Genomic DNA, 25,211 nt, shown 5'->3' on the forward strand with positions numbered 1-25,211 from the left:
ATCAACAGTTAAAAGAACAAATACGGGAAGCAAGAGATCATTTCAATAAAGAGTTAGAGATACTGAAAAAAAAAGCAAACTGAAATACCTGAAATGAAGGAAACAATAAACCAAGTTAAAAACTCCATAGAAAGCATAACCAATAGGATAGAACACCTGGAAGACAGAACCTCAGACATTGAAGAAAATTATTTAATTTTGAAAACAAAGTTGGCCAAACAGAAAAGATGGTAAGAAATCATGAACAGAATCTACAAGAATTATGGGATATCATGAAAAGGCCAAATTTAAGAATTATTGGGATTGAGGAAGGCTTAGAGAAACAAACCAAAGGAATGAACAATCTATTCAATGAAATAATATCAGAAAATTTCCCAAATCTGAAGAATGAAATGGAAAACCAAGTACAAGAGGCTTATAGAACTCCAAACATACAAAATTACAACAGACCACACCAAGGCACATTATTATGAAAATACCTAACATACAAAATAAAGACAGAATTTTAAAGGCCGCGAGAGAAAAGAATCAAATTACATTCAGAGGGAAACCAATAAGAATATCAGCAGATTTTTCAATCCAGACCCTAAAAGCTAGAAGGGCCTGGAACAACATATACCAAGCCCTGAAAGAAAATGGGTGCCAACCAAGAATCTTATACCCAGCAAAACTTACCTTCAAATTTGACGATGAAATAAGATCCTTCCATGATAAACAAAAGCTAAAGGAATTTACAAAAAGAAAGCCGGCATTACATAACATTCTCAGCAAAATATTCCATGAGGAAGAGATGAAAAACAATGATGTAAATCAGCAACAGGAGGCGCTAGCCTAAAGGAATAGCCAAATAAAGGAGAAACCAAATCATGTCAAAAACAAATATGAGTCAATTGACTGGGAATACAAATCATATCACAATAATAACTCTGAATGTTAATGGCCTGAACTCATCAATCAAAAGACACAGACTGGCAGATTGGATTAAAAAGAAAAATCCAACAATATGCTGCCTGCAAGAGACTCATCTCATAGAAAGAGACACCCATAGACTAAAGGTGAAAGGATGGGGAAAAACATACCATGCACACGGACACAGCAAAAAAGCTGGAGTATCCATCCTCATCTCAGATAATGTGGACTTCAAACCAAAACTAGTCAGAAGGGATAAAGAAGGACATTACATGCTGCTTAAGGGAAGCATAAATCAGCAAGACATAACAATCATAAATATCTATGCCCCGAACATTGGCTCATCCACGTACCTCAAACAAATCCTTCTCAATTCCAGAAATCAAATAGACCACAACACAATAATACTAGGCGATTTTAACACACCTCTCTCACCACTGGATAGATCGTCCAAACAAAAATTGAATAAAGAAACTATAGATCTCAACAACACAATCAACAATTTAGACTTAACGGACGTATATAGAATATACCATCCAACAAAGAACAAATACACTTTCTTCTCAGCAGGACATGGATCCTTCTCTAAAATAGACCATATTTTATGCCACAAAGCTACTGTTAGCAAATACAAAAGATAGAGATACTACCTTGTACTCTATCAGATCATAATGGATTGAAATTAGAAATAAATGACAGAATAAAAAACAGAAACTTCTCCAATACCTGGAGATTAAATAATACACTATTATATGATGAATGGATAACAGAAGACATCAGGAGGGAAATAAAAAAATTCTTAGAAGTAAACGAGAACAAAGACACATCATATCAAAATCTCTGGGACACTATGAAAGCAGTACTTAGAGGAAGATTTATTTCATGGGGCGCATTCAAAAAAAGAAGTAGAAATCAACAAATAAACGACTTAACACTACAGCTCAAAGCGCTAGAAAAAGAAGAGCAGACCAATACCAACAGTAGTAGAAGGCAGGAAATAGTTAAAATCAGAGCCAAAATCAATGAAATTGAAACAAAAGAAACAATCGGAAAAATTAACAAAATAAATAGTTGGTTCTTTGAAAAAATAAATAAAATTGATAAACCCTTAGCCACACTAACAAAGAGAAAGAGGGAGAAAACTCAAATTACTAAAATTCGGAATGAACAAGGAAACATCACAACAGACACGAATGAAATACAAAACATAATTAGAAGCTATTTCGAAAATCTATACTCCAACAAAACAGAAAACCTCGAAGACATCAACAAATTTCTAGAGACATATGAATTACCTAAACTGAAGGAGGAGGACATACACAACTTAAATAAACCAATTTCAAGCAATGAAATAGAAGAGGTCATCAAAAGCCTACCAACAAAGAAAAGTCCAGGACCAGATGGGTTCTCAGCCGAGTTCTACAAAACCTTTAAAGAAGAGATCATTCCAATACTCCTCAAACTATTCCATGAAATAGAAGAGGAGGGAACCCTCCCAAACTCGTTCTATGAAGCCAATATCACCCTGATACCTAAACCAGACAGAGACATATCGAGGAAAGAAAATTTCAGATCAATATCCTTAATGAACATCGACGCAAATATTCTCAACAAAATTTTAGCAAATCGCATACAAATATATATTAAAAAGATAGTGCACCACGATCAAGTGGGTTTTATCCCAGGGATGCAAGGTTGGTTCAACATTCGGAAATCAATAAATGTCATTCACCATATCAACAGACTTAAAGTTAAGAATCACATGATTATTTCAATAGATGCAGAAAAAGCATTCGATAAAATACAGCATCCCTTCATGCTCAAAACACTAGAAAAAATTGGGGTAATGGGAACATTCCTTAACATTATAAAGGCCATCTACGCTAAGCCCATGGCCAATGTCTTTCTAAATGGTGAAAAACTGAAAGCGTTCCCCCTAAAAACTGGAACAAGGCAGGGATGCCCTCTTTCACCACTTCTATTCAACATCGTCCTTGAGACTCTACCAGAGCAATTAGACAAACCAAAGAAATTAAAGGGATACGAATAGGAAAAGAAGAACTCAAACTATCCCTGTTCGCTGATGACATGATTATATATTTAGAGGAACCTGGAAATTCCACCAGAAAACTTTTAGAACTCATAAGTGAATTCAGTAAAGTAGCAGGTTACAAGATCAATGCTCATAAATCCAATGCATTTTTATACATAAGTGATGAATCTTCAGAAAGAGAAATTAGGAAAACTACCCCATTCACAATAGCATCGAAAAAAATAAAATACTTGGGAATCAATCTCACAAAAGAGGTGAAAGACCTCTATAATGAGAACTACAGAACACTAAAGAGAGAAATTAAAGAAAACCTTAGAAGATGGAAAGATCTCCCATGTTCCTGGATAGGCAGAATTAATATTGTCAAAATGACCATACTACCTAAAGTGCTATACAGATTCAATGCAATTCCAATTAAAATCCCAATGATGTACCTTGCAGAAATAGAGCAAGCAATTATGAAATTCATCTGGAAGAATAAAAAACCTAGAATAGCTAAAGCAATCCTCAGTAGCAAGAGCGAAGCAGGGGGTATTGCAATACCAGATCTTCAACTCTACTACAAAGCAATAGTAACAAAAACGGCATGGTATTGGTACCAAAATAGACAGGTAGATCAATGGTACAGAATAGAGGACATGGACACAAACCAAAACAAATACAATTTTCTCATACTAGACAAAGGTTCCAACAATATGCAATGGAGAAAAGATAGCCTCTTCAACAAATGGTGCTGGGAAAACTGGAAAACCATATGCAATAGAATGAAATTAAACCCCTATCTCTCACCCTACACAAAACTCAACTCAAAATGGATCAAGGACCTCGGAATCAGACCAGAGACCCTGCATCTTATAGAAGAAAAAGTAGGTCCAAATCTTCAACTTGTTGGCTTAGGATCAGACTTCCTTAACAGGACTCCCATAGCACAAGAAATAAAAGCAAGAATCAACAACTGGGATAGATTCAAACTAAAAAGCTTTCTCTCAGCAAAGGAAACTATCAGCAATGGGAAGAGAGAGCCTACAGAGTGGGAGAATATCTTTACCACTCATACTTCAGATAGAGCGCTAATTTCCAGAATCTATAAAGAACTCAAAAAACTCTACACCAAGAATACAAATAATCCAATCAACAAATGGGCTAAGGAAATGAACAGACATTCACAGAAGAAGATGTACAAGCAATCAACAGATATATGAAAAAATGTTCAACATCTCTAGTAATAAGAGAAATGCAAATCAAAACTACCCTAAGATTTCATCTCACCCCAATTAGAATGGCGATTATCAAGAACACAAGCAACAATAGGTGTTGGCGAGGATGAGGTGAAAAAGGAACACTCATACATTGCTGGTGGGGTTGCAAATTAGTGCAGCCACTCTGGAAAGCAGTGTGAAGATTCCTCAGAAAGCTTGGAATGGAACCACCATTTGACCCAGTTATCCCACTCCTTGGCCTATACCCAAAGACTTAAAATCAGCATACTACAGAGATACAGCCACATCAATGTTCATTGCTGCTCAATTCACCATAGCCAGATTGTGGAACCCACCTAGATGCCCTTCAGTCGATGAATGGATAAAGAAACTGTGGCATATATATACAATGGAATATTACTCCGCAATGAAGAATGATAAAATCATGGCACTTGCAGGCAAATGGATGAAATTGGAGAATATCACGCTAAGTGAGATAAGCCAATCTCAAAAAACTAAAGGATGAATGATCTCGCTGATAAGAGGATGAGGACATATAATGGGGGGTGGGAGGGGTTAGCATTAGGGTTAGGGTTAGGTTTAGGGTTAGGGATAAGGAGTGTGATAACAATGAAGGAAAGAAGGACTGTATAGAGGGAAAAGAGGGGTGGGAGGGGTGGGGGAAAGGGAAAAAATAATGAATCAAACATCATTGCCCTATGTAAACGTATGATTACACAAATGGTATGCCTTGACTCCATGTACAAATAGAGAAACAACATGTATCCCATTTGTATACAATAATAAAAAAAAATAAAAAAAAAATCAAGCATGCTGTTTAAGTCAGCTATTTTACTGTTGTGATAAAGAACATGACTGACCCAAATGTAGACAAGGAAAAGTTCATTTGAGGGCTTATGGTTTCTGGGGTCTTAGTCCCTAGAAAGCCAACTCCATTCCTTGTGGCTCAAGGTGAGGCAGAACATCATGGTGGAAGAGTGTGGCAGAGGGAAGCAGCTCACATGATGATCAGAGAGCAGACAGAGCGTTTGTACTCTCCAGGTAAAAAATATATATATATCCCAAAGTCATGCCCCAATTCCCACCTCTTCCGGCCACATGCTACCACTTCAATTACCACTCAGTTAATCCCTATCAGGGGATTAATTCACTGATTGGGTTAAGACTCTCACAACCCAATCATTTCTTCTCTGAACCTTCTTGCATTGTCTCACACATTAATTTTCAGGGGACACTTCACATCCAAACTGTAACAGATGCCAGAGTAAAATTTAGCCTCTAACAATGACAGATACTGCAAATTAAGCACAGCCCATCTCCTAGCCAGTTAAACACAAAACCTCACACTAAAAATCTATGTACCTTGTTTCCTTTTCCAAACATCATCTCTGGCTTGTCAGTAAGAATGCTGAAAGGCATTTTATGAAGAGAAAGAACAATCATCAGAAACATATGCAGAGAAGAGTCTGTGGAATTATAAAATCATTAATTTAAAATAACTGATTAATATGATAAGGACTCTAAGGAAAAAGAAGATATCATGCAATAACAGATGAGTAATATTAGAAGACAGATGAAAAATTGAAGAAAGGATCCAAAGGAAAAGCAGGAAATCTAAAACACTGTAGCAGAAATGAAGAATACCTTTCATGGGCTCATTAGTAGATGGGTCAAGGTTGAGGAAAAACAAATCAGTAAATCTGGTGGCTAAAGGTATGACTCAATGGTATAGTGCTTGTCTAACATGTGTGATGCCCTGGGTTCCATCCCCAGCACCACAATAAAAAGTATTAGTGAGCTTGAATATATATCAACATAAAGCTCAAAAACCAAAATGCAAAAGGAATGAAAAACATGGAGTAAACTATCCAAGAATTACTAGACTATTACAAAAGGTAGAACATGTTTATACTCAAGAGTACCAGAAGGAAAAGAGGGGGAAAAAAAAAGAACAGAAGAAACATTTAACAAATAATAACACAATTTTCCAAAATGAAAGACAGATACTAACCACACATCCTGAAATCTCAGAGACCAAGTATCTAAAAATGAAGTATCTAAAAATGTACATGTATGCATATCATATTCAAACTGCAAAAAATGAAAGAAAGTCTTGCACAAAGCTAGAGGAACAATGAAATAACTTACCTACACAAAGAAAGGATAAAAATCGCATCAGACTTCTTATTAGAAACCATGCAGATTTGCTGTTAAATGGATGGTACTGGAGAGTTTCATGTTAAGTGAAATAAGACAATCCCCCAAAACTAAAGGTCAAATCTTCTCTCATATGTGGATGCTGACTCACAAAGGTGGTGGGGAGAGAGAAGTGAAGGTTCACTGGATTGGACAGGTGGGAATGGAGGGAAGGGAAGGAAGATGCAAATGGGAAAGACTAGAATGAATGGGACATAACTTCCCTATATTCATATATGAATACATGACCAGTGTAACTGCACATCATGTACAACCACAAGAATGGGAAGTTATACTCCAAGTATGTATGATATATCAAAATACATTGTACTATCATGTATAACAAAAAGAACACATTAAAAAAAGACAATAAATATAAACAAATAAGAAGAAACCAAGCAGAAAGAAGAGAGCAAAAATTTTAGGGTTTTATATTGTTTGTTTGTTTTATACTAGGGATTGAACCCAGGGACGCTTGACCACTGAACCACATCCCCAGCATTGACTTGCTTAGGGTCGTGCTAAGTTGCTGCTGCTGGCCTTGAACTCACAATCATCTTGCCTTAGCCTTCCAAGCCACTGGGATTACAGGAATACACTACTGCACCCAATCAACCTTACTTTTTTGAAAGAAAAAAGAAAAAACACCAACTTAGAATTCTGTATACAGTGACAGGATACTTCAAGAGTGATGGAAAAAGAGACTTTCTCAAACAAAAATTGAAGGAATTTGTTGCCAGTATGCTTTGTCAAATAAGAAATGTTTAAAGATGTTCTCCAGATATATGTGAAATTATGTAAGTCAGAAATGGGGTCCACATAAAGAAAGAAGGTCCACATAAAGAAAGAATGAAGAAAAAATAAACCTTATATTTTTCTTTTTCTTAATTGATGTGACACATAAAAATATGTCTAAAATAAGAACTGCACAATATATTTGACAACTAGAGTTTACTAATAAGTGTAATAACTCACAACAATATTGTAAGGGACTACAGGGAAAAATTGGAAAAACTCTGTTATAAAGTTCCCATATTAACCACCGCAGACTTATTTGAAAGGGAGCATGAATTTGCAAATGCATATTATAAGCTCTAAGCCAGCCATGAAAAAAGTAAATAAATAAATAAATAAATAAAAATATGACTGATGTGCCAAGAGAGGACAAAAAAAAGAAGCCATATAAAATTTTCAATTAAAATAAGATATGGTATAAAAAGACTGAAAGTCAAAACTGAAATGAAGGGTAGTGAATGAAAATTAATATCAAGCATAGAAGAAACTACTCCAGCAATATCAAGGGTCACTTTAAATATCAACATTCTAAATAAACAAATTTAGAGAGACACTGTCAAAGCACATAAAAGTAAGAGCCAACTACATGTTATCTACAAGACGTCACATTAAATATAAAGGTAAAAGCAGAGTGAAAGTAAAAGTAGGGAGACAGATATATACTCTATACTAACATTAGTCAAAAGAATGTTGGAATAGCTGTATTACATTCAGGAAAAGGACACTATAGAACAAAGAAAAAATATCCAGGAAAGAGGGATACGACATGATGAAAACAGAACAATTCTCTAAGATATCACAATCCTTAATGTGATTATGCCTAGTGTAATGGTTTGGATGTGAGGTGTCCCCCAAAACTCACATGTGAGACAATGCAAGAAGGTTCAGAGGAGAAATGATTGGGTTGTGAGAGTCTTCACCAAATCAGTGAATTAATCCCTGTTGGGATTAACTGAGTGGTAACTGAAGCGGTGAGGTGTGGTTAGAAGAGGTGGGAATTGGGGTGTGGCTTTGGGGTATATATTTGTATCTTGCAAGTGGAGATCTCTTTCTCTGCTTCTTAATCATTATGTGAGATGCTTCCCTCTGCCACACTCTTTTGCCATGGTGTTCTGCCTCACCTCAAGTCCCAAGGAATGGAGCTGGCCTTCTAGGAACGAAGACCTCTGAAGCCTCAAATAAACCCTTCCTCCCATAAAATTGTTCTTGTCAGGTCCTTTAGTCACAGCAGCAAAACAGGTGACTAAAACATCTACTAACAGAACATCAAACTACATAAAGTAGGCCTGGGGTTGTAGCTCAGTGGTAGAGTGCTTGTCTCATGAGGCACTGTGTTCAATCCTCAGCACCACATAAAGATAAATGAAAATAAACTCATTTTAAAAATACATGATGTAAAACATGATAGAAATGCAAAAATAAAAAGATATATCCACTATGAGATTTGGATATTTCAGTACTCTTCTATCAGTAGTTGACAGATTCAGCAGGCATAAAATCAATAAGGACCATCAATCAACTGAATATAACAGATATTGATAGAATATATAATTCAACAACAACAGAAAGTCACATGGAACAATCAACATAAACCAAATTCTGGTACATAAAATATACCTGAACAAATTTAAAAGAACAGAAATCATGCAAAGCATGCTCTCAGACCATAATTTAGTTATGCTAGAAATCAATAACCAAAAAACCTGAACCCCCAAATTTAGAGATTAAATAGTGTATACAACTCAGTCATAGAATGTCTTAAAGAAAAATTTAAAGTACTTTGAATTAAATTGAAATCAACTTTGCAGGACGTTTCAAAAAGAGTGCTTAGACAAATGTTTATAGCATTAAAAATGCAAATTAGAAGAAAATTTACTATTGATCTATACTTTCACTTTAGGGAAGTAGAAGAAAAAGAACAAATTATACACAAAATAAGAAGAAAATATGTCTCTAGCCAGGTTAAATAAGAAGGAAAGAAAGAAAGAGTAAAGACACAAATAACTAAGGTCAGAAATGAGGGACCATCACTGCTGATGCCATATACATTAAAAGGGTAATTAAAGAAAATTATGAATAATTCTATGAACACAAATTTAATAACCTAGATGAAATGAACAATACCATGAAAGACACAATCTTCCAAAACTTGCACAAGATTACATAGAAGATCTGAAGCGGCTTATATCTATTAAATTGAAACAATAATGAATAGCCTTCCCAAACAGGAAACACTAGGCTCAGATGGCTTCAGTGCTAGAGTCTGCTGGACATTTTATGAAGAAATTATCTCTTTCAGAAAAATCTCTTGGGGCCTGGTAACATGGGCACCCTCTACATAGAAGGTACTAGAGTTCTAGGCTCTCTGAAGAAAAGGTGTTCAGTATAAGCCACATTGTTAAATAGGCATTTTATGCAGTGAGCCATTCTTACCATTTAGGGAAACTTTTCAATCAATGCAGGGAACTGTTTACCAGTCAAGTTCCCTGAGATCAGCAAAATGCTAATCTTATAAAAAGGCCTTTCTCTGTATAGGGGTTCCAAGTCTATTAAGTTAACTGTTTTCTGCCAAGGAACACTGGCACAAAATAGTAATAAAAGGAAGAAAATAAAAGGAAACAAAAGGAAAATTATAGAAGACTCTAGATTTAAATCTAGTTTATGAAAGAGAAGCAGTCCTCCTCCTTTCAATACTAATTTTATCCATTATAGTGGCCCTTCACGTGCCACCTTCACGTACCACCTCAGATATGAAAGATACCCAATAAATTGGTTATCAGAGGTTGTGATCCAGACTGCCAAACTCTGCATGACCTCAGACAAGATGAATTGTAAGAACCTTGTCTTAGTCTATTTCTTGTTGTTTTCATAAAATACCTCAAACTGGGAATTTTATAAAGAAAAACATTCTTTGGAGAAAAGATAGCCTCTTCAATAAATGATGCTAGGAAAACTGGAAATCCATATGTTGTAAAATGAAATGAAACCCCTATCTCTCACCCTGCACAAATACCAACTCAAAGTGGATCAAGGTCTTAAGCATTAGACCAGAGACCCTATGCCTACTAGAAGAAAAAGTAGAACCAAATCTACATCATGTTGGTGTAGCGACTGATTTCCTTAACAAGATTCCTAGAGCACAAGTAAAATCAAGAATCAATAAATGGAATGGAATCAAACTAAAAAGCTTTTTCTCAGCAAAGAATACAATCAATAATGTGAAAAGAGAGCCTAACCCTAAACCTAACCCGCCCAAAAATGTAATGGAAGATCTCAGGGGAAAATGTAGAAGATCTCTTCCTGGTCAAACAAACACAACACTAGTTTATTTTCTCATGTGGAATCTGGAAACGGAGACTGAGAAATGTGGAATTATAAGAGACTCTAGTTATCACTGAGTACCACTCCTCTTACACATAGAGGGACTGAAGCCAAGAATGAAGTACCTTATCCAAGGTCAAACAGGGAGTTGGTGAAAGAGCTGGCTCCAGAACTCAGAGGGCCCCAGTCCCAGGTCAGGGTTTGAACTACAAAAGCTACATTAGCAATGGTTCCCTGCTGAGACAAAGCATTGGGAAAGCCTTGCAACAGGAAGTCATCTCTGTTTCTAAGGCATACCTAGCAATGACAGGCAGGGGTAGGCTTTCTGAAACATACCTCTTGTAATTGAGATTCTTTCTTTTTGGATGACAGATGTAAGTGCCGGTCCAGTAAAGAATAAAACCTTTCGCCATCCTTTTCAAATTTCTTTTTCCGCTCCTAGACATGGGAAAAAAGGTACAGATTAAGTGTCATTTTAGTTCTGTGGACTTAGAAATAAGAATGAAGGAGAGAGTGCCAGGTTTCATGTGGTCAATTCCTCTAGCTCCTGGGAAGGAGAAAAAAAAGCCAACAGAGAATTTGCTTTTGCAACAGGCTCAGAAGTTTGGACTTCCTCAAATATAACTGCAAACCATTCTGTATCCAGAGGTTAGCTCCTATTGATATAACTGAAGGCTTTGGGAGCTGCAGCTCAGAAAATGGCATTTAAAAGGGGCCACTCTGATAGCTACCTTTTCTTCCTGCTATTGTTTGTCACATGCATTAATCACTCATTTATTTTTTTTAAAGGAAGAAAGAACTCAAGAATGAACTAAATATGTCTTGGAAAGGTTCATCTACAATGCATTCAGACAGCCTAGTAATATGTTAAACATGTTCAACACAATGGGAACCTAGAACTGCCTCTTTGAATGAATTCTTCAGTATAATTTCAGCATTTCACTACTATATATTAACTGCTGATATTAATAATGGGATGAAGGGAAATCCTGAAGATTTAGCTAGAAAGCAAGATGCCAAAAACTTTACAAGTAATGGATGACTTGGCTTTCATTCTCCTTGGGAATGATATTTAATTAGGTTCTCTGCTACTCAGCACAAGTGGAAGTCACACAGCCTCCAAACAACACTAACAATGACCACTTGTTGCAGATTACTGCTGACATTGCAATTTTCTCAGCATCAGGCTAGGAAATTCATGTAAAGGGCTTGTGTTGCTTCATTCATTGGAAATCCAAACTCCCTGAGCACCTAACTACAATGTGCCAAGTACTAGTAAATGATACAACAGGGGACACCAAGATGAGAAGGGAAAAAGCCCTTGCCAATGGTTTATTGTGCAGGAAGCTAGGTGAAAGCAGAGTGACCAGAGACCTATGACCAGTGACCTGTGACCTGTAAGGAGTATGTTTTTATTAGAGTATTTTTTAGTGGAAAGAAAAAAGGAGGGAGAAAGACAACATTAACTGAGGCCTACATCGGTCTGGGCACTGTAATGGATATTTGAATTCTATTATCTCTTTTAGTCTTCACAACACTGAAAAGCAGATATGGTAAAAGAAATTAAGGTTTAAATAAGAAGAAATAAACTTATTCAAGATCACATAATATACAGATTCATCTGACTTCTTTCACATAGTGAAATACAGCCCAGAAGATCACAGGAGAAATAAAACTCAGGGGGCTTATAAATCAATGATTGGGTACCCCTTTGAATAAAGCTAAGGCAGGACTGTTACTCTGGCCCTGACTAAGACATCAAAACACAGCTGGTAGAGAATTTCACACAAATCATAGGGCAAACTGTTCCTCCAGCTGCTAAATCAATTTAAAGTAAGAATTATTTGAAATCTTAGTGCATTATCCAGGAATAAATAAAATATCATGGGCCAAATTCTCCTATATTTCCATTCTTTAAATAAAAACTGTGAGACATAACTAACATCACAAAATCCATGCCCTTGAAGTATACAATTCAATACTTTTTTTCAGAATAGTCACAAAGGTGTTCAACTATCACTGCTATCCAACTCCAAAATATTTGAATTACCCCAAAAAGAAATCCCATACACATTAGCAGTCTCTCCCCATTACTTTACCAAGCCCACCTTCAAGAAGCACAGTCTAATTTCTGTCTCCGTGGATTTTCCTATTCTAGACATTTCATGTAACTGGAACCATGCATTATGGCCTTATCTGAATGGCTTCTTTTATATAACATTTTCAAGATTCATCCAACCTGTAGCACATTATTATCAGCCTTTTCTATGATGGAAAAACATTTGAGTGTATGGATGTACTACCTTTTTTATGAATTCATCAGCTGATGCACGTTTTTAATTATCTTTTGTCTATATGATACTGCTATGGATATTCATGTATGGGATTTTCTGTGGTCATGTTTTCAGCTCCTTGGAGTATACATCTAGGATTAAGGGACTGAGTGCTTTGTTTTGTTTTGTTTTTTGGTACCAGGGATTGAAACCAGTGGCACCTAAGTACTGAGCCACAGTCCAAGCCCTTTTCAATTAATTTATTTAATTTGAGACAGTGTATGGCAAAGTTGCTGAGGCTATCTTTGAACTTGTGCTCCTCCTGCCTCAGCCTCCCAGATCACTTGGATTATAGGCATGCATAAACATACCCCAGGGAATTGAAGTTTTGAGGAATTGACAAACTACCTTTCCAAAATTGGTGTACATCCTGCACAGCAATGTGTGTAGAGTTCCAAAACCTCTACATCCTCACCAAAACTTATTATTATAACTAGCTAAGTGGAAGTGAAGTGGTATCTCACTGAAGATTGATTTACATTTTCCTAATGATAAATTATTTAATATGGTTTTTCGTGTATTAATGAACCCTTTTTATATATTCTTCCAAGGACATTTATTGAACTACTTTGTCCATTTTAAAATTAGATTTATTCTTATATTATTGAGTCATGAGAATTCATTGTATATGTTCTGAATATGACATTTGCAAGTATTTTCTCCCATTCTTTGGGTTTTCTTGGCATTTTCTTGATAGTGTTCGTTGGTGCATAAAAGTTTTTAATTTTGTGAAGTCTATTTTTTCTATGGTTGCTCATACTTTTTGGTGTTATAGCTAAGAAATTGCTGCCTAATTATTTCTTCTCAGAGTTTCGCATTTGACAATTTTATCTTATATATTCATGTTGAGTTAATTTTTGACCATGGTGTGATATAAGGCCCCAACTTCTTTTTATTGTTTGTTATGGGTCTATTCATATTTTACATTTCTTCATGAGTGCACTTACATTTAATTTCACTAAATTCAGCTAGAAAGTAGAAGCCTACTACTTCTGGGATATCCCAACACTGTTTAAAAACAAGAACATTTATTCCAGGGTCAACTGAACTGCAAGTGCCAAAAGTACCAGAAGCTTTAATGATGAGGCACTTTCCATGCACTGCATCTACCTTGGTGCAGTATTTTGAACTGAGGATAGAATGAAGTGGGAGCCTTATCTCACTCCATGTTCAAAAATTAACTCAATGTATAAGCTAAAACTATAAAATATGAAACACGGAGAAGGAAACACAGGTATAAATCTTCTTGACAGATTAGTTAATGGATTGTTAGATATAACACCAAAAGCTCAAGCAACCAGAGAAAAAAGAAGAGTTGCAATGGTCTGGGCTTTGTGGCACACCCCTGTAATCCCAGCTACTTAGGAGACTTAGGCAAGAAGACTCCAATTTCCAGGCCAATCTCAGCAATTTAGCCAGACCCTGTCTCATAATAATAAAGGACTGGGGAATCAACTAAGTGGTAGAGTGACCCTGGGTTTCATCCTCAGTACCAAGAAACAAACAAACAAACAAAAAACAATGTTCAACCAAGACTGATGGAAAAGGGAGAGAAACTTCTATTTCTCAAGAACATATTTGCCAAGCAGAGTGTGAGGTTCTTTATTATAAATTATTTAATTGAAGCCTTCACATTAACTCTAAGTGTTAGGCTTAATTTTTTTTTCTTATGTCATGGGAATTTATACAATTCTATAAAGAATCAGAGACTGAAGAGAGAAAATAAAGCATGAGAACTGGATTTCAGCCTCACATTCAGGATGCTCAAATGATCAATTAAGAAGTATTGCAAGTATCAGACACTTTTTTTTCCTTAATCCAATAAACATGTAGATACACGAAGTTAATTAACACCAGCAGTAACACGAGCAACCTTTGCTCCTATTACCCTTTCCCCAGAAGCAGCTCTCAACTCTCTCTCTCTTTCTCATTGACTGGGGATTGAACCCAGGAATTCTTGACCACTGAGTCACATCCCCAGCCCTTTATATATTTTTTTTATTATTTTTATATAGAATTATTATTGAATAGTCTAGATCTTTATATAGAGACAGGGTCTAAGTTGCTTAGGGTGGCTTTGAACTTGCAATCCTCCTGCCTCAGTCTCCCGAGTCACTGGGATTACAGGTCTGCATGCAGTGTCCAGCCCAGTGTCACCTCTTTAAGCTGATTCTTCTAGTATTTACTTCCATATCTCTAACATCTCAGAATAAAATTCCTAATTGTAATTTCTTAAACGTTAAATTATATGCATTATTTATTAATAGCCCATTACAGAAAATGTGGATTTAGCTTTCTTCCTGTACCATTACAATCCCCACTACCATCTCCACTTTCCCACTTTCCACACTTCCCTTCCTCTCATACCCCTTATATACTCTTCTTGTAAATTTGGTTTGGTCTATATTCGGTATTTACATCATTATGACTATCTAAACATTATTTGCAGATAATCCATAGAGTAGAATATGCTCTATCTTACTTCCTATGCAACATTTTTATTCACTAAAGTCAATAACTGCCTTTCTTTTAATTGCCTTTTGTTTTGCTTTGGTTGATTTTTGCTTAGTTTTCAATATGCACAGCACTCACTGATTTAAACTCTACCTCTCCTCCAGCTCTCTGAATCTCCTCTTAATATTTCCATTCATATCAGTTAGTTTAAAATAGTATCGCTTAAAGGGGGCCGGGGTTGTGTCTCAAGAGTAGAGCACTTACCTAGCACATTCAAGGCACTGGGTTTTATCCTCAGTACCACATAAAAATAAATAAATAAATTTATTAAAAATAAGTAAACAACCTAGAAACTTCTAGCAGTACTAATCTGGACTTGCTGCCTTCTATGTCTAAGTACCCAGTTATCATTTTGGAAGTTATGCTTTCACCAAGAACATAGTATTCCCCTTTCCTCTGTGTTGGTACTTTTCCAATTTCCCCATATTCCGTTTTCATTTCTCCTATTTTACTTTCATGTTACCATAAAACCACTCACATATAGTCATGAAAAAGGAAGACATATGTGAGTTTTTGATATCTGTCATATTCAAAATTTCTTTATTGACTTTCATACTTAATTGATAGTTTGGCTAGATGTAGGACTCTAAGTTTATAGGATTCTGTATTCATTTCAGAGATTCAGAAATTTCCTGATAATGTCCTCAGGTAAAAGTCTAACTCCATCCATCCTAGTGGGTACTTGATGGACCCTTTCAGTCTTTCAGTTCTGGGCCTTAGTAGAAATTAAATGTTTTTATTAATTCTTTTTAGCTATACATACCATAATTATGACATAATTATGAAAGCATGAAATAAAATTGCTCTAATTCAGTACAGAGTACTTCCCCTTTCCCTCCTCTCCCCCCTTCCTCTGTTCTCTTCCCTGTACTCTACTAATCTTTCTGCTATTTACTTATAGTTTTTTAAATTAGTGTCTTGTGTATGTTATCACAGGGAATCCCACCACTCCTCTTTGTAAGTGACAATTAATGGTTATTATTATTTGACTATGAAATGATTTTTTAACCTGGGTTAGAGGATGCAGTGTTCATTTTTCCAACTTGGTTTCCTTCTCCATAGTCTATTCTCTATTATTGAATAGTCTAGACCTTTATAGCCCTGAAGTGTTGGGCTGCTCAGCAATAAATACTCTATGTGCTTCTAATAAATATGAGAAGATAGATATTGTGGTAAATATTTCTTCCTACTCAAAAATTAGGTTGCATCATCTAATATTTATGATTAACTGCCAAAACATATCCTCAAAATAAAGTCACTAGCTTTATGACAAGATCAAATATTCATATGATAGAACAGCCAAAGGCTGTTCTTTAAGAAAACCTGCAAATGAGATGAGTGGATTCTCTTGTGCCTGGCAAATGTCTCCTATTATTTAAACTTTCTCTTGCAATAGACTGAAATGAAAAAGAAGAGGTGGTCCTGTTAAGGAAGCCTGATCCTAAGCCAACATGTTGAAGATTTGAACCCACTTTTTCTTCTATAAGATGCAGGGTCTCTGGTCTGATTTCAAGGTTCTTGATCAACTTTGAGTTGAGTTTTGTGCAGAGTGAGAGATAGGGGATAAGTTTCATTCTGTTGCATACGGATTTCTAGTTTTCCCAGCACCATTTGTTGAAGAGGCTATCTTTTCTCCATTGCATATTTTTGGCCCCTTTGTCTAGTATGAGAAAATTGTATTTATTCGGGTTTGTGTCCGTGTTCTCTATTCTGTACCATTGATCCACCTGTCTATTTTGGTGCAAATACCATGCTGTTTTTGTTAATATTGCTTTGTAGTATAGTTGAAAGTCTGGTATTGTGATACCCCTTGCTTCATTCTTCCTGCTAAGGATTGCTTTAGCTATTCTGGATTTCTTATTCTTCCAGATGAATTTCATGATTGCTTTCTCTATTTCTCTAAGGTATGTCATTGGGATTTTAATTGGAATTGCATTGAATTTGTATAGCACTATTGGTATTATGGCCATTTTGACAATATTAGTTCTGCCTATTCAAGAACATGGGAGATCTTTCCATCTTCTAAGGTTTTCTTTAATTTCTTTCTTTAGTGTTCTGTAGTTCTCATTGTAGAGGTCTTTCACCTCTTTTGTTAGATTGATCCCCCCTCTCCCCACAGCACAAGAAATAAAAGCAAGAATCAATAACTGGGATAGATTCAAACTAAACAGTTTTCTCTCAGCAAAGGAAACTACCAGCAATACAAAGAGAGAACCTACAGAAGACTATTGTGGAGGTTATTGAATACTTGCCTAATCACTCAGGGACTGTACACCATGCTAGGGAGATATGGTGTGAAGCATCAGAGGGTTTAAAATAATAAGATTAAAGTAATGAGAGAGCCTACAGAGTGGGAGAAAATCTTTGCCACGCATACTTCAGATAGAGCACTAATTTCCAGAATCTATAAAGAACTCAAAAAACTCTACACCAAAAATACAAATAACCCAATCAACAAATGGGCTAAGAAAATGAACAGACACTTCACAGAAGAAGATCTACAAGCAATCAACAGATATATGAAAAAATGTTCAACATCTTTAGTAAGAAGAGAAATGCAAATCAAAACTACCCTAATATTCCATCTCACCCCAATTAGAATGGCGATTATCAAGAACACTAGCAACAACAGGTGGTGGAGAGGATGTGGGGAAAAGGAACACTCATACATTGCTGGTGGGGTTGCAAATTAGTGCAGCCACTCTGGAAAGCAGTATGGAGATTCCTTAGAAATCTTGGAATGAAACCACCATTTGATCCAGCTATCCCACTCCTTGGCGTATACCAAAAGGACTTAAAATCAGCATACTATAGAGATGCAGCCACATTAATATTCATAGCTGCTCAATTCACAATAGCCAGATTGTGGAACCAACCTAGATGCCCTTCGATTGATGAATGGATAAAGAAACTGTGATATATATATATATATATATATATATATATATATATATATACACACACACACACACACACACACAATGGAATATTATTCAGCCATAAAAAATAATAAAATTATGGCATTTGCAGGCAAATGGATGAAATTGGAGAATATCATGCTAAGTGAGATAAGCCAATCTCAAAAAACCAAAGGACAAATGATCTCACTGATAAGCAGATGATGATACATAATGGGGGGTGGGAAGGGGGCAAGAATGGAGGAAGTAGGGACTGTATAGAGGGATAAGAGGGGTGGGAGGGGTGGGGGGAAGAAAAAAATAACAGAATGAATCAAAAACTATTACCCTAGGTAAATGTATGATTACAAAAACGGTATGCTTCTACTTCATGCTTCAAGATGTATCCCATTTGTTTACAATAAAAATGAATTTAAAAAAAGAAAAAGAAGAGGTGGGGAATTTTCAATTCTGGAAGTATGGTTGATGAGATACACTAACTCTGAACTAAAAATTAATATTCTGTAGAAAGTATTGTTTAATCTTTTAAAACTCAATTGCAAGACCTGACTGGGCACAATGATGCATACCAGTAATTCCAGGAACTAGGGAGACTGAGGCAGGAGGATCGAAAGTTAGAGATCAGCCTCAGCAACTCAGTGATACTCTCAGCAACCTAGCAAGATCCTGACCCTGACCCCAGCCCACTGCCAAAAAAAGGACTGGGAATGTAGCTCAGTGGTTAAAAGTGTCCCTGGATTTGTTCTCCAGTAAAAAAAAAAAAAAAAAAAAAAAAATTAAGCAAGAACTGTGTAGAATCCACAAAAGAAAGTGAAACAAGAAGCCCTGGAAAGGCATTATTCCTGTGGGTTTTTAAAAACCCTTGGGACCTTAAATTTCCACTCACATCATCACAGGGATAGAAGGCAATACAAAGCATGCTTGAATTTTCCTTTCACTTCTAGTCCTTTAAATCATCTGGAGCCCATATCTGTTTTTGGTGTTAGGAAGGAATCCAGGTTTATATTTCCCTATTTAGTGATTCGGTTTTACCAATTTTTCCAAATTGAAGTAGTGTTTTAATTTTACATTGAATGAATATATGGGCATGCCTGTGAGCTCTCTACTTTATACTACTTGTCTTCTGATGATGGCCATACCAGGCTTTTTTAACTCCATTGACTTTGTAGGATTTTGTGGTTCCTAGTAAGAAAACTCTCCTGGCTTTAGTCTTCTTTTTTGAGGTTGGTTTAGCTATTTGTGAAATTTAAGACTTCCAAATAAATATTAGTATAAAATCTGACTAAATATTCATTGTAGATTAATCTGAGGAAAATTAACATCTATCCAATATCAATGTGAAATATGTGAGAGCAAGAAATGTGTATTTGGATTTTATAATGATTTTGATCCATTTCCTTTACTAGAATTTTTTTTTTTTCACTGTGGTCTTAAATCTTCCTGTTATAAATAAGTGTTACAAATGTTATAGTTCTTATTGCTAATGTGAATTATATTATCACTTATCATATTTACTGGTTAATTATTTCAAGTGCCAAACATAATATTGATTTTTGTCCATGATTTCTAATATCCACCCTGCCTACATTTCATATTAGGTCTGATAAATTTATTGATGATTTGAATTTTTTCTAAATTTTTATATCATCAGAAAGTAATGCAAATTTTATATATTTTCATTCTATCTTTACACATTTGCTTTATTTTCATTGTTATAGCTCCAGTCAGGTCCTCCAGAATTGGGTTAAACAGTACCAGAAGAATAGGCACAATCATCTTCTTCCCCATCTTAAGAGGAATTTCTTCATTAAGTATGTTTGCTATAGGTTTCTGTCATATTACAATGATTGAGTCAAAAAATTTCCCTTCAAATCTAGGTTTGCTAAGATAAACATATGATACAATAAGAAAGAAGGGAACTGCACTGATTCCCAATTCTGATTTTTGGCGGGAGGGGCAATTCCTGGGATAAACTTTAATTGATCTTGATATATTTGTTATCCCTGTTAGATTCAATTAGTTAATATTTTAAGATTTTGCAACTGTGTTCATAAGTTCAATGAGCCTTTTGTTTATGTTCTCATATTATCCTTATCTCATAATTCAGGCTTTTTTTAGCATAAAATTTTCTTGGGTTTTTGTTAGTATATTAATAATACTAACAAAACCTCATAATATAGGAAATTGATAAAATAGATAAAGCAGCAATATTATTAGAACTTTTTAACATGTGTTTTTCAAGATGTCAATGCTATATGGGAAAAATGTGGCAAAATCTTAAGAAAACAATAAGCTTGAGCATATACAATAGCATTATAAAATGTCCTTGATAACTCTTATACTTCATATTTTCCAGAAAATTTATATACTAGTAATAATAGTTTTCTCAAATATTTGATAGAACTCACCAGAGAAGTCATACTGGAACAACTTTTGTTCAGACAACATACATCAGTGTACTCAAAGACTCCATTTTCGTGTGCTAATTTTTTGCCCTTTATATTTGCATGATTCATTTATATAATGGTACATCAAGCACTATTACAAATTATACCATACATTGATATTTATTAAACTAAAGGGTATGACAATAGAAAAAATTACTAATCACCTGATATGATCCCATTTATGCAAAATTATGCATAAATATGCACATATATCTAAAAAGTATCTAGTATCCAGAGTATAGAAAGAACACTTACAAATCAACAACAATAAGATAAAAATATGGGCAAAACTCAAATGGACATTCTCCACATGAATAGATTCTCAATATCATTTAGTCATTGGAAATACAAATCAAAATCACAATGGCATAACATGTCATACCTACTATAATGGTTATAATAAAATTTATAGAAAGTAAAAGTGTTGTTGAGGATATGGAAAAATCAGAATCCTTATGCACTGCTGATGTGAATATAAAGGGACATAGCACCTTGATCAACTTTATGTCATTTCCTCAAAAATTTAAGCAGAGAATTACTATATAACCCAGTAATTCTGCTACTAGATATATGCCCAAAAGAATCAATAAGATGGACACATAGATAATTGTTTACCATGTTCATGGCATATAAATAAAATGGAAGATTATTCAGTCATAAAAAATGAGGAAATTCTAGCACATGCCACAACACAGATGAACCTTGAAAACATTATGCTAATTGGGACACCAAAAGATAAATATTACATAATTCTACTGGTAAGGCTGATCAAGTAAAGAGAAGATGCAAATAAACACAATATACTATATAGAATATAATAAGTTAAATATTGCAGCTATTACAGATATTTTAAAAGACAGAAGAGTTATAAATAGCTATAAGCTAACATATTTGAAAAAAGAGAAGAAAATTCATAGACACAGAAATTAAATTAGAGTTTCCTACAGGATACAATGAGAACTGGGTAATATTGCTTAAAGGCACAAAATTTCTACTTGAGGTAATAAAAAGTTTGAGAAATAGGCACTGTTGATGGTTACACAACATTTTGAATACAGCCCATAGCACTGAATTGTAAATTTAAAAATTATTTAAAAGATGAAATTTATATTTTATATATTTTATAACAATAAAATAATTTGCAAGCTCAGGATGAGAAAGACCCAAACTCAAACATTGGTTCTATCAATTACTAGTTTTTTGACCTCTGAAAAGTGCCACCATACCCAGCTTCACACTTTTTCATACTGTGCTTATGCCCGTATGATTTTCTCTTAGAATGCCCTTCTCCAATATTTCCTTACTAAAATTATAAAGCCTTAGCTGTTTGGTTCCTTCTCTTCCCAAGATTGGAGGCAATCTGATATGCCATACAAGGGTTGACCTGGATCCAGTTGTTGAAAACAGACTTACATGAGGGAAGATAGATTGAGAGCTCTGGATTCATAGCTACTAGCATGACTTTGTCTTTGTACCTCAGTTGGGATATCAGAATTTCTATCTGGTTCGTAATACCCAGTTCTTCACTTTATATCTCAGTTGAGGCACACATTTCCTGTACCTCAGGTCCTCCACTGGTAATTAGATCCACTAGACCTGTATCCAATTTGGTTCTAGAAAATCTTGAACTTTCCCACAATTTTCTCCCTCCCAATCATTGAACTGGGCACCTTGCTTGCAGTTAAGAGACTACCTGAAGCCATTGACCTCCATTTCTAACTAATGTTCACTCTGAGTTCCTTTTGCTACATTTTTTAACTATCACCAGTTGAGTCACCATTGTTATATTGTGGTCTCTCCTGGCCTTTGAGAAAAGCATGATGCTCTCTCTTTAATAAAGCAGGGATGTAAGTGCTTTCCAATATGGAGAAAAAAGATAAGGGGATGGGATAGAAAACCCAAGTAAAGGGATCACCCATGGGTAGGAGAAGGGCCAGGATATTATCTGAGATGTGTGGGAAGAGAGCAAATATGGGCAGGGATGGAGAGGAATTTTTGTAGAGGACTAGAAAATTAGTAGATTGATGCTTTCCTTATGGCATAGAGGAGACAAGAAATCATGTTTCTGTGGTCATTATAGTTACATACCTTTGAACTTTTTGAAGCCATGAGTAGTGTTTTATTCAACTCTTTATCTCTATGACCTATCATTGGAATAGGTATATAATAAGTGCTCAAGAAACAATTTAGTCAGACATGAAGGCATATGCCTGTAATCCCAGTGGCTCAGGAGGTTGAGGCAAGGGTACTATGAGTTCAAAGCCAGTTTTAGCAAAAGCAAGGCACTAAGCAATTCAATGAGACCCTGTGTCTAAACAATACAAAATCAGGCTGGGGATGGACTCAGTGGCCATGTGCCCCTGAGTTCAATCCCCAGTACCCACCCCCACAAAAAATAAATAAATAAAAGATACACTTGATACATGACTACCGTGTAGTGCAGAAAAATCAAAGATGAGTACAAAAGAAAGAAAATCTGAGTAGCTCTAATAAATGTGTAAAGTCTGGGCATTTGGTCCCATGCCTCGTAATAAACACGAATATTATTGTTTTACAAATGAAGAGACTAAACCTCAGAGACGTTAAATGAATTACTCAAGGCCATACAGCCAGTAAGAGATAGAGAAATCTATAAATCAACTCCCTGCCCCTGCTTAAAGGCCTTCAATATTGACCCCAAGACTACGTTTACATACCTTGAGAATATATACACAACCCCTCTAGAAGATTATAGGTATTTTAACAACCTTCTTTTTTGTTTTTTGGGTTTTTTTGGTAACAGGGATTGAACCCAGGGGTATTCAACCACTGAGTCAAATCCCCAGCCCCCTTTATTTTCCATTTTGAGACAGGGTTTCACTAAGTTGTTCAGAACCTCACTAAGTCACTGAGGCTAGCCTTTGAACCTGTGTCCTCCTGCCTCAATTTTGAGTCCCTGGGATTACAGGTATGCACCAACATGCCCAGCCCAGTCTTCTTTATACAAACTGTGCCCTCTACATAGCAAACTCCCCCCTCACACTCCACTTCACTAGCTAACTTCAATTCATCCTTCGATATTCCATGCCTATATTTCAATAGAGTCTTTTCTATGTCCCCTCTGCTCCCTCAATACTTGTGCATAATGATATCTTAGCATCAACCCTGTTCTGTCATTGTCAATTTGCTAGTCTACACCAAATTCTTTGGGAGCAGGTATCATGTGTCATTTATCTCTGTAACCCTATATATAAGAACATAGTAGAGGGTATACAACATGTTGAGTGATGGAGACAGAAAGAATGTGAGATTGAAAGAAAAACATGAGGCAGAAAAGGAATGGATAAATTTAAGGAAAGGAAAGAAAGGAATATAATATAATAATTATATTATCACTAGAATATTTTAGTCATTTAGCATGTTCAATAACTAGAAAAACTATCACTGCATCATTTTAATGGGAATATACATTAACACTATTTATATGAATAAGAAGAGCTACAGAAAAACGTAAGAGCAACTCATTAAAGCATTAAGACTATAGGCAAACTACAATTCTACTTTTATTCAGCAATCTTGCATCTTAACCATAAACTTAGCATCTCAGTCATACAGATTATTTTATCTGTGCCTGCTACAAATATAGCAACTAAACTGAAACCAGGCAAGGGCTTAAATTTGAGGAACATCCAGATGAAAAGCCACTGGAACTAGCCTTAAAGACCCTCATAGTCCAGAGTAAGGACAAGATGTACCCCAAATGGTCAATATTACTTTTAATTGTAAAGAGAAATGCTGAAGTTAACTAATGTGGTAGCAATGCCATTCACAGAGTTAGAATAAGTGAAGAACACAGTGTGGAGATTGCTATTTCTTGTATCTGCTTTTAAAGGATTTCTTTCTTTCCTTCCTTTTCACTCTTTTCCTTTTGAATGTACAGAAGTAGATACAGAGGAAGAGCAAACCAAAAATCTGAGTGTTAATAAGCTTTGCACGATTCTACCATGAGAATCTTGTGTACATGAGCAGCTAGATGGTGGTTACTTGAGGACCACACAAAATGCCTAGAGAACACCATGTCCAGGCAACCAAAGCCAACAAACTTCTGTCCTAGCTAGAAGAAGCTAACACGAATTGCCAAAGATTTAAGACATTGGTTCTAGTTCAGCAAATCTTCCTTCTATGTACTTGAGGAGGCTCCTTCTCTGGCCAGAGAAGCTGGGATCACTTGGGCTGGCAAGACCAGCTGTGAAGCTGACAGCTGTTTTCTTCTCCTCCTCCCACTTGGAAGAGGATGTAAGCTTATATAACCTCCTCCACCCACTTGAACCAGGCCCTGTGTAGGCAGTATGTCACTCTTTGTACAGGAGGATGACACTTCTATCAACAGGATATGGACTTCAGCATATAGCAAAATACTAGGGCTCTTCTTCACAAGGGCACTCCAATCAACACTTACTAACTTTCTACTACAGGGTAAAGACAAGAAGTGATGAACAAAACAAATTAGAAAACTCAGAACCATG

General features: G+C 35.6%; 1 protein-coding gene across 3 annotated transcripts in view; it reads right to left on the minus strand.

Moving 5' to 3' along the window:
* The window catches only part of Ophn1 (oligophrenin 1), a 408,982-nt gene that overhangs the window by 192,770 nt on the left and 191,001 nt on the right, over nt 1-25,211 (minus strand). For all 3 annotated transcript variants that reach the window (XM_047536395.1, XM_047536396.1, XM_047536394.1), the window contains exon 6: nt 10,831-10,932. In XM_047536395.1, the coding sequence (XP_047392351.1) occupies nt 10,831-10,932 (102 nt within the window). The remainder of the gene's footprint in view (nt 1-10,830; nt 10,933-25,211) is intronic.

This window comes from Sciurus carolinensis, chromosome X (genome assembly GCF_902686445.1).
Source record: "Sciurus carolinensis chromosome X, mSciCar1.2, whole genome shotgun sequence".
NCBI classification, from domain to species: Eukaryota; Metazoa; Chordata; class Mammalia; order Rodentia; family Sciuridae; genus Sciurus; species Sciurus carolinensis.